Below are 16,457 nucleotides of genomic sequence, written 5' to 3'. Positions count from 1 at the left end.
TATTGAATATTCCTTAGGTTCTAAGATTATATTTTCATATTCCATTCTCCTTAATGACCTCCTGAAATAATTAGTATACTTTTTCTATTTTGTACCCAAGGAAGCCAAGGCTTAGAGATATGAAAAAACTTGCTCATTATGGAGTAACTATTAAACTCAGTCACCGTACCATTAAAAACAGGTTACTATTATCATCCTAATTAAATTAAATTTAATTAATTAATTAACTAATTTTTTTCACCCTAATTTTAAGATGGGAAAACCGAGGCAAAAAAAGCTAGGTAACTTATGCAAGTTGCACAGCTAGTAATTAATGCTAGAGTTGGAACTTGAAGCAAGATAGTTTGGTTTCAAAGTATGATCTTGGAAATCATAATGTGGTGCTGCTTCTAATGGAAATGTTTCCAATGGAAAACATTAAGGGTAATAATAATTGCAAAGCAGAAAAAATAAATGACTTCTGATCTTAGTGTCTGTGTGTGTGTGTGTGTGTGTGTGTGTGTATAAATGTATGTGAATATCTAGTGGTTTCTTAAAAGTCTTTAAAACAGTTGTTCTCCTAACTATAATATGTAATGAAGAGTAGAGAAAGAAATTCTGAATATCACCATTGTAGAGTCAGTTTGCCCAGTGTTCTCAGTATGATACAGATCTTCCTTAGAGAATAAAGAAATATTATAATCTGTGAATTCCTACATGTTGGGCAGGTACAGTAGACTGTCAGTAAAAATATGGCTTGCTCTAGCTTTAAAATTTAATTCCATGTTTATATTTAACATTTTAAAAGCTACTGAAGCCCTTGAATTAAGAGGCTTTTTAAATTTTTATTTTTAAATTAACTTTATATGCCACTAAGTTCTTTTTTTAGGTATATTGACTCTTAGAGTTGGGATAAAATGAGAGTGTAAAAATGGATAGGTTTAGAATGATTTGGACATTTTTTAGAAATTGGAAGTATCTTCAAATTGTGATAAAAATTCCGTTTCTAAATATTGAAAGCCATTTACATTTGGGACAATTTCCTGAATAAAGATGAAGAGAATTTAAGTATCTGCATATATTTTTGATCCTTAAGTAATAATTGAAATAGTATTATCCTGGGAAAACAGTTTGCAATTTATTCATTTTTAAGATTGTTAATATACTTCCAGTTTTAGATGTTGCACATTCTGCAATTGTAATTCCTCATGCATAAATGGATCTACATGAGTTTGCTATAATTGCATAACAGTGAATGAAGTTCTTCAACTAGTGTGGTCCCTATGATTCACAGTTAAAATATTGTAGAGATTCCTTAAATAGAGACTATTTAAATTTTATTTTGTACCAGTAATAAAGCTTTCTCCCTTTAATCATACATTTGTTACACTGTCTACTTTTGTTTTAGGTGCTAAGATTTAGGGTATAGATTAATACTGAAATCCTACAGCATATTGCTTTGTACTGATAAGTAACATCAAGTAGAACATACTAGTTAGTACCATATTGAACAGAAATCCCAGAGTGTAATTGTGCTCTACAGGGGAAGAGGATTGGTTGGCACAGTTTCCTGAATAATGAATCCACCCATAACAAGAATGTGATGAGAAATAGATATAGGAAAAATATATAAGCCATGTATTTACTAAAGAGTGTAGCATATATAGTATATTTTCATCATACGTATGGTATATAGCATATAAGTATATTGGGCAATTATATACTGTAAATATACTATTTCCTATTTATTTCTATATAAATTTAAAAATTGCATTTCAGTAATTATGACCTGGTAGACAGGCAGACATATAGGCAGATAAGTTCTAAAGATAAAGGAATAGAATTGAGGGGACTGAGAAGTAAGAATTGTATTTCTTTATGGGTATTAATTATAATTATCTTTCATTCATAAAGGGCATGAATTGTTGTCCGAATTACAGCAGCGTCGATTTAATGGCTCAGATGGAGGGGTCTCATGGTCTCCTATGGATGATGAACTGCTGGCCCAGCCCCAGGTTATGAAATTATTAGATTCACTGAGAGAACAGTATACTCGCTACCAGGAAGTTTGTAGGCAACGTAGCAAGCGTACACAGTTAGAGGAGATTCAGCAGAAGGTGATGCAGGTAGGTGTCTGATTTGAATACATGTAACTCTTAAAAATTCTACGTTAGTGTTTTTAAAAAAATAATTTCTACTGTGTGACTCATTTTATAATAAGCCTTATTTATACTGTATAGAGAACTTGAGTCCTACGAAAACAGACTAAAACCATCTTATGTACATTTTTACAAATAGTATTTGCATTAAAACTATATTATTTCTACAGTGATGACATTGAGTATTCATCTCTTTCATTATGAACTTTAGTTGTTGGAAAAATCTCATCTGTAGCCTCTGTATTGTAATAAATAACATTATTGATAATTGATTTATTCTTAATTTCTAATAACTTGTTAGGTTTTTTTGTTAATTTGGGCATTATGAAGAGTTTTTGTTTCCTTGCAAAATGATGACGTATAATATAAGGAATTTTAATATTAAATTTCATTATTTTTTAATGCTGATAGAAACTTAATGTATTTAATACTTAGGAATATTTAGTTTCTTTTAAAATTAATTTTTATAAAAACAGGCTTAAAAAACAGGCTAAAAGTACTAAAACTCAATACTAAGGCATTTCTGTTACTTTAGAACACATTCTGTTTTTTCACCTGTTAAATTATTAAGAAATAAATATTAAATACTTTGCTTAAAAAATCCAGCATTGAAATATCCCAGCATTTTTATCCAGGTTCATCCATTCATTATTAGATAATTATTAATTGTTTATTATGTAGAAGACAGTGTGTGAGGTTTTCTATAGAACATAAGGGTAAATTATGATTTTGCTGTCAGTAAGCTAAGAGGATAAAGTCTTAAGTGTTAAAGAAGATGACTGAAATGTTGTGGGCATTTATACAACGGATTACTCTACTCCTGACTACTGGTAATCTAGGAAGATTCAGCAGAGGAGGTAAAACCTGAGCTTTTTCTCCAAGACTGTGTAAAGATTTCACCAGGCACCCCCTTTAGATTTTAAAGAATTGGGATTTTATGCAGGAGAAAGAACAAGGTGAATAAAGAATAGCAGCATGAAATCCCAAGCTCTGTTGAGGAAAAAGGAAGCAGTAAGCCACCATGGAGAGTTTCTGGCCTTTGAATCATAAAAAGCATGGTCAGCAAGTATGTTGTAAATCCCAGTTCCTCTACTTACTGTGATCATGGTCACAGTCAGTTTGCCTCAAACTGACTTCCTTTTTTTTTTTTTTTTTAAACATCTCTCTCTTTCTTTCCCCTTCCTTCCTTCTTTCATTAACTGAAACAAGGGTAATAAGACCTCTTTTGAGAGGTTTGTTGAAAGAACCCAGTACTGATTAATGATTTCTGTTATATTCATTTCCATTGTACTAGGCTCTTGTCTGTATGTCTGGTCCCATTGTTGGCAAACTTTTCCTATAAAGGGCCAAATAGTAAATGTTTAGGCTTTGTGGACTGTATAGTTCTTGCAGTTATGGCAGTTAAACTCTGCTGTTGTAGTGTGTAGACATCATGTAAACAAATGTGTGTGACTGTGCCAAAATAAAATTTTGTTTGCAAAAATAGTAGGTAGTCAGAATTGGCCTGTAGGCAGTAGTTTGATGGCCTCTGACCAGAATATCAGGGTGTTAGAGTGAAAGGGGTTGAAAGGAAAGAAGGAGTTGGATCATGGAAGATGTTGAATTCCAAGCAAAAGATTTAATCTTTTTCATGATGGCCACATATAAAATGAAGATTTCCAAGCATATGCTATTGTAGATAACTTTCTCTCTGTGATATATTATAGATAGTATTAAAACCCAGGTAAGCTTCAGCCAAGTAGCTTGAGAGTATCTTTGAAAACTGTAAATATAGAATATAGCATAGTGGTATATAAGCCATTTCATGTGATCTAGTCCACCTTTTTCTAATACTTTCAAGTTGTTAACTCTTGGGAAGGAAGTGTAACTTCTCAGTGCCCTTGCTTCCTCCTTAGTAAACTGAGGATAACAAGAAAAATAATAATACCCGCTTAAAAGGGCTGCTACAAGGATTAAAGAAGATGATGTTTATAAAATATTTAGTACTTAGCATATGATGAATTTTCTTTAAATAGTATCTATTATTTGCTCACTCATTCAAAAAATGAATGTCTACAATAGTGTGACTTCGTGCTAGGTAGAATATAATGGTAAGTAAAAGTAGTTAAAATAGACAGCATCCCCCCTTTTATGGTTCATAATTGCATACTTACACAAATAGTTGTAGAATTGCAATTGTGCCAAGTCCTAAGAAGGAAAGTGGTGAGAATAAGGGTAAGAAGAAGATGTCAGAGATGAATCATTTCTCCAACTTGCAAGGCTTGGGGGGTGGTCTTACGGTCTTATAGTTAAGGGAACACTGGACAGGATTTGGGTTTAGGTGTGGGCGGAAAAGGGTATGGAAAATCATGAGTTTGGTTTTAGACATATTGAATTTTTTTAAATCTTAATTTTAGGTAGTTAATATACAGAATATACAGTGCAATATTGGTTTCTGGAGTAGAATTCAGTGATTCATCACTAATATACAACATCCAGTGCTCATCACAAGTGTCTTCTTTAATACCCATCACCCATTGAGCCCATCCTCTACCCACCTCCTTCCATCAACCCTCAGTTTGTTCTTTATCATTAAGAGGCTCTTATGGCTTGTTTCCCTCTCTCCTTTTTTTTCACTTCCCCCTTCCCATATGTTTATCTGTTTTGTTTCTTAAATTCCACCTATGAGTGAGATCATATGATATTTGTCTTTCTCCACTGACTTTTACTTCACTTAGTGTGATACACTCTGGCTCTATCCATGCTATTGCAAATGGCACGCTTTCATTCTTTTTGATGGCTGAGTAATATTTGATGGCTGATAATATATATCACTTTTTTTTTTTTTTTTTTTTTAAGATTTTACTTACTTAGAGAGCACGAGTCAGGGGGAGGAGCAGAGGAAGAGGAAGAAGCAGGCTCCCCACAGAGCAAGGAGCCCTACGTGAGGCTCTATCCCAGGGCCCTGGGATCATGACCTGAACCAGAGGCAGATGTTTAACCAACTGAGCCACTCAGGATGCCCCTGTACCACATCTTCTTTATCCATTCATCTGTCAGTGGATATTTGGGTTCTCTTCATAGTTTGATGATACAGCTGCTGTAAACATTGGAGTGCCTGTAACCCTTCAGATTACTATGTTCGTATTCTTTGGGTAAATACCTAGTAGGGCGATTGCTGGATCATAGGGTAGTTCTATTTTTAATATTTTGAAGAACCTCCATACTGTTCTCCAGAGTGGCTACACCAGTTTGCATTCCCACCAGTAGTGTAAGAGGGTTCTCCCTTTCTCTGCATCTTTTGCCCATATTAGTTTGCCAAGGCTGCTATAATGAAGTACCACAGCCTGGGTGGCTTCAACAATAGAAACTGATTTTTCTGTGGTTCTAAAGGCTAAAAGTCTAAGATCAAGGTATTAGCAGGCTTAATTCCTTCTGAAGGCAGTGATGGAAGAATCTGGAACAGATTCTTGCTTCTGATACCCCTATATTCTTTCTGTATCTTTACATTATTTTCCTTTGTACCTGTCTATGTCCAAATTTCCTCTCCTTTTCAGAACACGAGGCAGATTAGGGCCTACTCCAACAATCTCATTTATTTTTTAAATTTTCAACCTTAGTTTAATTGCCTCTTTAAAGACTATCTTCAGGTAAATAGGACTACATTCTGAAGTACTGAGGGTTAGCACTTCAACATATGGATTTGGGTGGGGGGAAACAACTCAGCCCGCAACAGGGGTCAGGTATAATTTTTTGTTTGTTTGTTTTTCTTTTTAAAGTAACAGGGAAAACTGTAAGAGGTTTAAAGCCCAGTGGGAAGTATCTATTTGGAAGGAGGGATTGAATATACAGGAGAGGATGGATAGTTAATACTGTCAAGTTCCTGACAATGTAGAAGTAAATGGATTCCAGAGGGTATTGTTGATTAACATGAGATGAGAATGGAATAGAGAGAACTCCGTAATAGGAATAGTGGGTAGGATGTATCCAAAGGTGCTTCCGTGTGTAAGTCAGACATGAAGAGGAAGGGGTTCCTATGTGAAATGTTCTTTTTTTCTGTAAAGTAAGAGAAAAGGTCATCTGCTTAGTGGTCCAGGTTTGAAGGTGGGGTGAGTGGTAGTGATTGAAGAGGATAAAGTTAAAATGAAAGTAGAGAAGATTCAGTTTTCTTGGTGGGGATTGAAAACGTAGCTGTATTTTTTGGTAATGTTGATCTTGGATTTATGCTGGAGACTTTCTGGCTTGTTGTGTGACTTTATCAATTCATGGCTGGATGTTTGAGGTGCGGGTAAAAAGAATGTGGGTGATGGGATTCATCCAGCATTTATGCCTTTCTACATGGGATCAGTGAGTATAATAAAAAGAAAAAAAGAGTGGCAAAGGAGTTAATGTATTGGCAAATGCATTTTTTAAATGATGGACCAGCTTACTTGAATAAAGAAACTAGAGAAGGGAGATGATAATGATGGTATTTATGATAGTGATAATAGGTAATGAGATTATTGTTAAAAACAAATAGCCTGGGGACGCTTGGGTGACTCAGTAGGTTAAGTGTCTTCCTTCAGCTCAGGTCATGATCTTGGAGTCCTGGGGCTCTCTGCTCAGTGGGGAATCTGCTTCTCCCTGTCTCTTTGCCCCTCCCGCTGCTCATGCTCACTCTTGTTCTCCCTCATGCATGCTTTCTTTCAAATAAATAAAATCTTTAGAAAAAAATTAATAAAAAGAACAGATGACCCTTATTATAATTGATTGTCCTTGAGTGTTACACATTAGTGGGTTAGAACATTAATCATCCTGTAATGGTTCCTGTTCTCTCTTTTACAAAGGTCTCATTTTAGGCATAGATCTATTTCCCTTACTAGAATGATTACTTAAATTTAGCTATTTAGTAATGTGTATCGATCATGTTAGCATCCACAGAGCATAAACCGCACTGTCTTCAGTCTTGCAAATTTGGGGCAAATGAAAACAATTTTTGTTTATGTAAAGATAATCATAAAGTTGATTATCATGGCTTATAGTAAATTAGTAAATACTGAATCTTTCCAGGTTTCTTTTTTACTGTCTTATCACTGAAACCATAATAAAAGAGAAATCAGGGGTACCTGGGTGACTCAGTTCATTGAGCATCTGACTCTTGATTTTGGCTCAGATTATGATCTTAGTGCTCAACAAGGATTCTGCTTGAAGATTCTCCTTCCTCTCCCCCTGCTGGCATTTTTCTCTTTCCCTCAAACAAATCTTAAAAAAAAAAAAAAAAAATCAATAGCTCTAATAGATAAACTATATGATAAGTAATAACCATTAAAATTATCATTTATTCCCCACAGTTTTAAATCAATGGCGTTAGAGTTCATGTGGTATGTAGAGGTTCTCTATGCTGCTGCTACTGCTGCATTTAAAAATTAGATTTTCATGTGCTTCTAGGTAGGAGAGGATGCCACTTGACTGAAAAATTGTGTTGTTATTATTTACTCTGGCAGTAATTACAACCAGCATTGCAAATGTTATTTCTAGAATCATCCATGTGCTTTTCTTCCTTTGTAGAAAGGAATCATATAGATGCAAAACAGGATACATTCTGAGTTGCATAAGTATACAGCTCAAGGCTACGCTCCTTGTTTCCCCAATTCTTTCTTCAGGTCAAGTGCTTGACATTTGCTTAACATGTTCTTCTGCCTGGTTTGACCCCACATTCTTCCAGATATACTTTCATAAGTCTTTAGAAATTAGCCTGGCTAATTTCTAATACAAAGAATGTTGTATAGTTACATCATGCATTTTTGACCTCTGCAAATATTTTCATGGTAGATTTTAAGAGCGATCTCCAAGGTTATACTTTGCATATAAATAACCATTTGAGCGGGTCACATTGGTATGGATTGGGCATGAAACTGCTTTTGCAGTAAGTTAACATTCAGATTGAGCAAGATGTCCTGATTAAAATGAAGTTTTATAGCCTAGTTTGGCAAACTACCATCATTAATGCATTTAAATAGACTTGCTTACTGGGGCATCAGCCTCAGTTTGCATCATTTTTATTAGAAATAGTCATACATTTACTGTGTCTACATTACTGATATTGCACACTAAGGAAAGTTACTTTCAGCATGCATTAACTATATGTGTACTTGACTATGAAACTGATTTTATTTTCACCAAGAGTATGTCTTCGCTTTATTGAAAATTTACTTTTAAATTTATGACTCTTTGAAAGTTCAATGCTAATGAGTTGTTTTTCCCCAGGTATCATGATTTATATTAACTTGCTTATTTTGTTTGTAGAATATTCTAAAATCAAAGCTTAAATGTTTAAATAATATTTTAGTTTTTAAAAAGTAACATATAACACATATTTAATTACTTAAACACTTTTGAGATGCTTTCATTCCACTCTTAGTTTTAGAATTAGGTATTTCTAGTGAAGTAATTATCTTGTTTAAAATACTTAAAAGCTAGGGTGCCTGGTTGGCACAGTTGGTTAAGTATCCTGGAGTCCTGGGATCGAGTCCCACATCAGGCTCCCTGCATGGAGCCTGCTTCTCCCTCTGTCTGTGTCTCTGCCTCTTTCTCTGTCTCTCTCTGTCTCTAATGAATAAATAAAATCTTAAAAAAAAAAAACAAAAGAAATGGAAAATGGTTTCAAAATGTTTACATAAGCTTCTTTAAAATTTATACTTTTTGTTTCCATTTTTTCATTTTTTTCAAAGATTTTATTTATTAGAGAGAGCGCGTGAGCACGAGTAGGGGGAGGGGCACAGGGAGAGGGAGAAGTAGGCTCCCTACTGAGCAGGGATTCCTAACATGGGGCTTGCTCCCAGGACCCTGAGATCACAACCTGAACCCAAGCCAGACACTTAACCTACTGAACCACCCAGGAGCCCCATTTTTATTTCCATTTGAGAAAATGTTGAATAAAACACTAAGGGACTTCCTTAAGAAACTCAGGGATCTTACTATAAAAATGCAGATGTGAGACAAACTATAAAGAGTGGACACATCAATGAGAGAAAGGATAAAAACTATATGATCATTTCAGTAGATACAGAGAAAGCATTTGACAAAGTACAACACCAAAACTATGTTGGCTAAGACTACCAGTACTATGTTGAATAAAAGTATTCAGAGTCGGGATCCCTGGGTGGCGCAGCGGTTTGGCGCCTGCCTTTGGCCCAGGGCGCGATCCTGGAGACCCGGGATCGAGTCCCACGTCGGGCTGCCGGTGCATGGAGCCTGCTTCTCCCTCTGCCTGTGTCTCTGCCTCTCTCTCTCTGTTACTATCATGAATAAATAAAAATTAAAAAAAAAAAAAAGTATTCAGAGTCACATCCTTGTCTGGTTCCTGACCTTAAGGGAAAATCTCTCAGTTTTTCCACTGAGTATAATTTTGGTTGTAGGTTTTTTTTTATATGTGGCCTTTCTCATTACTTCGTTGAGGATTTTTATCATAAATGAATGTTGTACTTTGTCAGGAAAAAGAAATGAAAGGCGTCCGAGTTAAGGAAGAAGTAAAATTCTCACTATTTGCAGATAACATGATACTATATGTAGAAAACCCTAAGGATTCCCCTGAAAAACTACTAGAACTGTTAAATGAATTCAGTAAAGTTGCAGGATACAAAATCAGCCTACAGAAATCTGTCGTATTCCTATACACAACAATGAAGAAGCATAAAGTGAAATTAAGACTACAATTCCATTACAGTTGCACCAGAAACAAAATACCTAGGAATAAACTTAACCAAAGAGGTAAAAGACCTATACTCTGAAAACTGTAAAACATTGATGAATGCAGTATATCTGTAATACTTTGTTATAAAGTTCTAAGATAAGCCTGTCTGTCCCCTGGGTCTGTAATATTATGCTATGGAGACACCCTCATTCACTTCTTAGGAACTACCCTAAGTTTACATTTAGGGCATAACCGTGCATCTGCTATTGAATTTCTTATTTTAATTTAGTAACAGGTAAAACTTGATAGTATTTTTTCTGTTAAAATTACTTCACTGTGGGGCAGCCTGGGTGGCTCGGCAGTTTAGTGCCACCTTCGGCCCGGGATGTGATCCTGGAGACCCGGGATTGAGTCCCACGTTGGGCTCCCTGCATGGAGCCTGCTTCTCCCTCTGCCTGTGTCTCTGCCTCTCTCTCTCTCTCTCTCTCTCTCTCTCTCTCTGTGTCTCTCATGAATAAATAAATAAAATCTTTAAAAAAAACTTACTTCACTGTGTGCATGTAGTAAGTGTGTGTGTGTGTGTGTGTACGTGTGTATGTGTATGTTTGTGGGTAAAGAGTTTAACAGAACTCTTCCTGCATGAGACTTTGATCTTTGCGTAACTGTCTAGTTCTGTAACCTCTAAAACTTGGAATGTTAACTATTGCTTTTATAGTAAAAATTACTCTGGATCAAGAGTGGGAGAACTATTAATATTTGATGGAAGGCACAACTTTGAGCATCCTTGAATTGAGAACTTTTATAGTGTGCATGAGCAGTGTGGGCTGTGGGGTTTTGATGCCAGAGTGTCCCTCAAATCTGTCCCATATAGGGACTTAGCAGAAGAAAAATGCCTGGCAAACTGTAGTTCCTCACTTTATATCCTACTGAGTGGTGCCAGTGGGACTTCCGATGGTCTGTGGGTCTGCATGTTTATTTCATCCTAAGACCCATAGAAGGGTAATGTAGTAGTATAATTCTGCAGTTTGTCATTTTCAGAGTGACGAAAAATAACATTTTAACTTTGTATTATTAATTTACTTAATTCATTTAGTTTTATCAGTACTTTGAGAAGAACATTTGGCTATGAGTCTGGATACATGGCTTTTAGTTCTGGGTTTTTAATAATGGATTATATTACCTTGGGCAAGTCAGTTAATCTCTGAAATTCAATTTCCTTAAGTGTTAGATAAGAAATTTGACCAATGTCATTTCTAATGTCCATTCCAACTCAAAATCCTATAGTTCTCTTATTTTCTTATCATCATAAGTTAATTTTTAATCCTCTTTTATGGAAACATTCCATATTTCTTTTAGCCTGGCAGATGATCAGAGAGCTGAAAGCCTAAGGTGCTACAGTGTACCTTCTTTCAATTTTGGTTTCAGAAAAGTCAGATTATAGCCACATAGTTCTAAAAGAATCATTTACTGCCTTTACAATGGAATTTAAAGAATTTAAAAATAGCTGAAGAGCTTTGGGAGGAAAAAAATGGAATGTTTGAAAAGCTTTTGATTATTTTAAGATTTTGTCTCAACTTTCATTTATAGGTTGTGAACTGGCTTGAGGGGCCTGGATCAGAACAACTTCGAGCCCAGTGGGGGATTGGAGACTCCATCCGGGCCTCCCAGGCCCTACAGCAGAAACACGAAGAAATTGAGAGCCAGCACAGTGTGAGTGCTTTTCCTCTGCAAGTTTCAGTGCTGTTACTACTGTGCATAATTAGTAGCGTGTGTGGTACTGAGGGTCCAGTTGCTATAAACTTTTTTATAGAGATACAAAGATAGTACATTTAATATTTAGAGGCCGTAAAGTGTATTTGACCACTTAGTTTGTATGTTTTGTTTTGCTTTTGGTTCCAATACAGTTTAATTATATATTTTTATAGAAACAAAATTCATGTGAAATTTTACAAATTACAATGACAGAATAAAGAGTGATAGTACAAAAACAGAACCATTGTCTGTTGTTCTGAGACAGAAATTATGATCCTTAAATCCTCAGAGGAAGACCTGGGACGTCCCTGCTTTATTAGGGAATGTATGGTACAATTTATGCCTGAGAGTAAGTAATTCCACATTTGTTGCATTAATCACAACTGATGGAGTGTGAGTGCAAAGGGTGCAGGAAAACTTTCCATCCTTTGTGCATTTAAGGGCTTCTGTTTGTAACTGAAGGGGATGTTAAATCATAGTTCTAAAATTAGAATAGAATTAGTATAGGCAGATAATAGATAATTGTTCAAGAGAGTTTAACTTGTGTATGGAGAAAATTGATATATGTTAAGCTCTTACTTTGTTATAGTTAACTCTTCATTATTTAGAAAGTGATCATCCACTTTGTGGATCAATTAGTTCACCCCTTTTCTCCCCCAAGTCATATTATTTCTTGTAGTAATTTAAATAAGTTGACTAGAAAAGTGGAAAAATAAACTTGAAATTCATTAATTTCTACCTCTTTAAATTATGTCTTAAAAAATTGATGAGTTTACATGCACACACACAGCATTCAACCTTGCGTATAATATGAAGAATAGAACACCTTTCCTCTAAATAAGTAATAAAAGAAGCCAGTCTTCCCCTCCAAGAAAACCAAATCCAAGTGATCAGAAGACACTGATTGGATTAATGTGTTAATTGGGAAAAAAGATCATGTATTCAGGGATGACTATAACATGCATCCTGATCACTAGGATCTAAATGCACAATAATAGAGAACTTAAAAATTGATTAATTGTAACTTTAAACTCTGCCCGGATGAGATTAATGGATTATCTGAACATCTAATTTTTTTCTTTCCTTTTCAACTTCCCTAGTTGAAGTGGTAATTAGAAGTTGGATAGTATTAACAAATATATATTTTAACTAAATGACATTAAAAATAAATGTTGAATATACTTTTCTCAGGAATAAATTTGAATTGTTGACCAAGTATCATTTGTTTTTTTACTAAAGATATATTTAACAATATCTAACATTACTATTTTCCTATTTAATATTTATCATTCTGTTTAGTTCCTTATATTGTTTTCTTTATAATATTCCCAAATCAGCTTTAATAATCTGCAATATTGGCAGATAAAAATATGCACTGTAATCTAGCTGAGAGAATAATATAGAAGAGGTATCACAAGATTTGGATTTGGAATTATATAAAGATAGTGTATATATTGTCTGGTCTGATTAGTACTTGTAAGAAATTGATTGCTGGGGAGGGAGAGGGGAGGAGGAAGGTAGAGGGAGAAAGAATCTTAAGCAGGCTCCATGCCTAGCGTGGAGCTGCAAGCAGGGCTCCATCTCGCCACCCTGAGATTGTGACCTGAGCTGAAATCAAGAGTCAAAGCTTGGCTGAGCCACCCAGGCACCCCTCTTGGTACTTCTTAAATAATTTAATTCTATTGATATTTTTGATATTGACTTTGGCTTATTTAAACCCTGTGGATTATTCTGGAGCATGTCACTACAGTATAACTATATCCTATGATTTGTCCCCCTTTTTGGTTCTTTTTTTTTTTTAATTTTTTTTATTAAATTTTTATTTATTTATGATAGTCACACAGAGAGAAAGAGAGAGAGGCAGAGACACAGGCAGAGGGAGAAGCAGGCTCCATGCACCGGGAGCCCGATGTGGGATTTGATCCCGGGTCTCCAGAATCGCGCCCTGGGCCAAAGGCAGGCGCCAAACCGCTGCACCACCCAGGGATCCCCCCTTTTTGATTCTTAAAAACAGTATTTGCTGTGGAACATTCTAGACTTCATCTAGAGGAATTAGTTATGAAAGTACCCCCCGAAGTCCGTTCGGTAAAGGTATATGACGCATGAGGGTCCCAAAGGTGGGATTTATCTATATTTTATTATTTTTAAAGATGTCAAGAGGAATAATTATACTTAGAAGTTGGATTGTATACCTGTTATAAAGAAGTTCATAAAAGAAATTGAAAAGCACATTTTATAATGGATATAGTATGGAAGAAGTTACAAATGATATATATAGAGATTATGTTTAAGTTTTTGTTTTGTATTTTTATAAAGTTTGAAAATCATTTTAAAGAAACCAATAGCTTATGGATAGCTCCGTGTGTTTAAATTTACTTCTATTGTGAAATCAGAATAAAATGTCAGAACTTTTTGAATTGGAAAGGATCTTCTAGATTTCTTCTAAAACCATCACCTTATTTTTATACATGAACAAACTGGGAGAGAACACTTTTCGATCAATGGGTAGTTGGGCTAGGTTGAAACATCTATCTCTTTATAGTCATGAAATTCTTTTTCCTCTCTATTTCTCTTTCTCTCCCCCTTTCTATGTCTCTCTCTCTGTCTTACTTGCTTACTAGCTCACTCTCAGAGAAAGCTACTAAATTTTCATGGATATGCTTAAGATAGTTCTTTTTTTTCATTCCTGTACTCTTAATACTTGAGGACACACGCACCACATATATTGATGTTTACGTTCAAAGAATGGTGCTCAAAGAAAAGAAACATTGATGACTTACTATGAATATCGTTTCTCTAAATGATGTATGATATTCAGTGTCAAAATTGGGAGGTGGCACAAATTGGGTGAGAGTATAGAAGAAACAGGATTGGCCACGAGTTGATAGTTATTGAAGATGGATGGCACATGGAGTTCATTATACTGTTCTTTCCACTTTTGAATAGTTTGAAATTTTTCATTCTGGGTTTACAAATGAGAATTGCATTGTTTTAACCAATAGGTGGCACTACGCTGTCACCTTGAGAATAGGTGGTTTGATGCAGGATAAGTATATTAGCTTATGATGTTCTAATATGTTATTAAAAGCTTTCTTTTCTCTTTGTAAATAAGAGCCAACACGTTAAAGCATATATTGGAATTCTTCAGGTCTTAATGAAATTAGGACAAATTTCTAGCATATTGATTGCTTAATAAGGGTAGAAATTAACATACCATTTTTATTAAATCACTGTCAAATATTGCATTTTAGATTCTTCATAAAAGCATAATTTATAAAGCTAAAAATAAATCTAAATTTATTAGAATTTATTTAGTATTAATATACAGAAAATGAAAATCTTACTAATATGTAGTTCTTTTTCAAGAAATGTCAATAGGAAGTTTATTTTTTTAATATGAGGTAAGCACAACAAAAAATATTAAGGTATAAGAAAATGATTATAGTAATTTAAAATACATTTTAGGGATCCCTGGGTGGTGCAGTGGTTTGGCACCTGCCTTTGGCCCAGGGCACGATCCTGGAGACCTGGGATCAAATCCCATGTCAGGCTCCCGGTGCATGGAGCCTGCTTCTCCCTCTGCCTATGTCTCTGCCTCTCTCTCTCTCTCTGTGTGACTATCATAAATAAATAAATTAAAAATTAAAAAAAAATAAAATAAAATACATTTTAAATTGTTTTAGTTTGATAATCATATTTTATCTTTTTGTTTGAGGTAGGTGACTGTTAGGAAAAGCACCTCATAAGAATGTGTAGAAGTATAAATTTCTGAAGCTGTAGCATTCTGTTTGTATCTCCCATCTCACAATGCTGACTTTTGGTCTTCAAAGAGAACACTGTTGTGTCGTGCCTAATAGTAAGCAGCAAAACAGATACACATGAAGAGCCAACACTCATCTCTCCCGAACATATTAGCCTTAAGTGAGCTGGCAGTGTTTCTTTCCTCCTAGACTGGGATTCCTATTTCTTGGTGTAAGTATAAATAGCCATTATTTCACCAGCTGTGCATTACCACCAACTCCCCCATAATTCCACTGTCAATCCTGATGACTACCTCTGTCCTAATATATGAGCATTCAAGCTCATTTCTTACCAACCATCTAAATCTAAATTACATATCTTGGAATTGATTTTTTTTTTTCTGTGCAGTTAAATGTCCATAAAAGGTAGGCCAGAGGATGCCCAAACTGAACTGAATGCAGCCTGTCTGCCTAAGGTTCTATAAATTTTATATTCTCCTATTTCCTGGGAAGAAACATGTGATTAACTTGAAAAGAGAAAGAGGGAGAGAAAGAGGAAAAAGAGTCTCTGCACACCAGATTTTTTTTTTCCTTACATCCCAGTGAAACTGATTATTTCTTTAGGATAACGTCAGTTCCTAATGTGAGCATCTTTAATTTCAGGTGCTAATTTCAAGAAAAATATTAGTTCTTAAATTGTTTGCATCCTTGTTCTGGTTACATTGGCCTTTATTTTACAAGTTCAGACTAGGAAAAAAATCAACTCCAGGATGATTGTCCTTAAACCTTAGTGGTCCTAAGGAGGAGTCACCTGAAGTGATTGTTAAACTGACTGTTGGCAGAGCCAACAGACTGATTTAATAGGTCAGGGGTGAAGCTTATGTATTTTTAGTAAGCACCCCTGGTAATATCACATAGATAGTTCTCACTCTTAAGACATACTAACCCAGGATGTTAATTTTTAGTTTACTCTTTTTTTCTGAATCATTACTGTTACTTCTTCAAAGAATTGGATCTATTTGTTTAGAGCATTAGCTAAATTTACAAGTACTATAGAGAAGACTGGGGGATCCCTTTCTATTTTATTTATTTTTTATCTTTAAAGATTTTATTTATTAGAGCATAAGTGGGGGGAGGGGTGGCAGGGAGAAGGAGAAGCAAGGCTCCCTGCTGAGC

At 35.0% G+C, this 16,457-nt stretch overlaps 1 protein-coding gene across 2 annotated transcripts in view; it reads left to right on the top strand.

Annotated features, from left to right (window-relative positions):
• Positions 1–16,457, top strand: part of SESTD1 (SEC14 and spectrin domain containing 1) — a 142,384-nt gene that overhangs the window by 90,099 nt on the left and 35,828 nt on the right. For both annotated transcript variants that reach the window (XM_038584986.1, XM_038584987.1), the window contains exons 9-10: positions 1,894–2,105; positions 11,377–11,499. In XM_038584986.1, coding sequence (XP_038440914.1) covers positions 1,894–2,105; positions 11,377–11,499 — 335 coding nt within the window. The remainder of the gene's footprint in view (positions 1–1,893; positions 2,106–11,376; positions 11,500–16,457) is intronic.

Source organism: Canis lupus, chromosome 36 (genome assembly GCF_011100685.1).
Source record: "Canis lupus familiaris isolate Mischka breed German Shepherd chromosome 36, alternate assembly UU_Cfam_GSD_1.0, whole genome shotgun sequence".
Lineage (NCBI taxonomy): Eukaryota > Metazoa > Chordata > Mammalia > Carnivora > Canidae > Canis > Canis lupus.
This window is presented reverse-complemented; position numbering and strand designations above follow the sequence as displayed.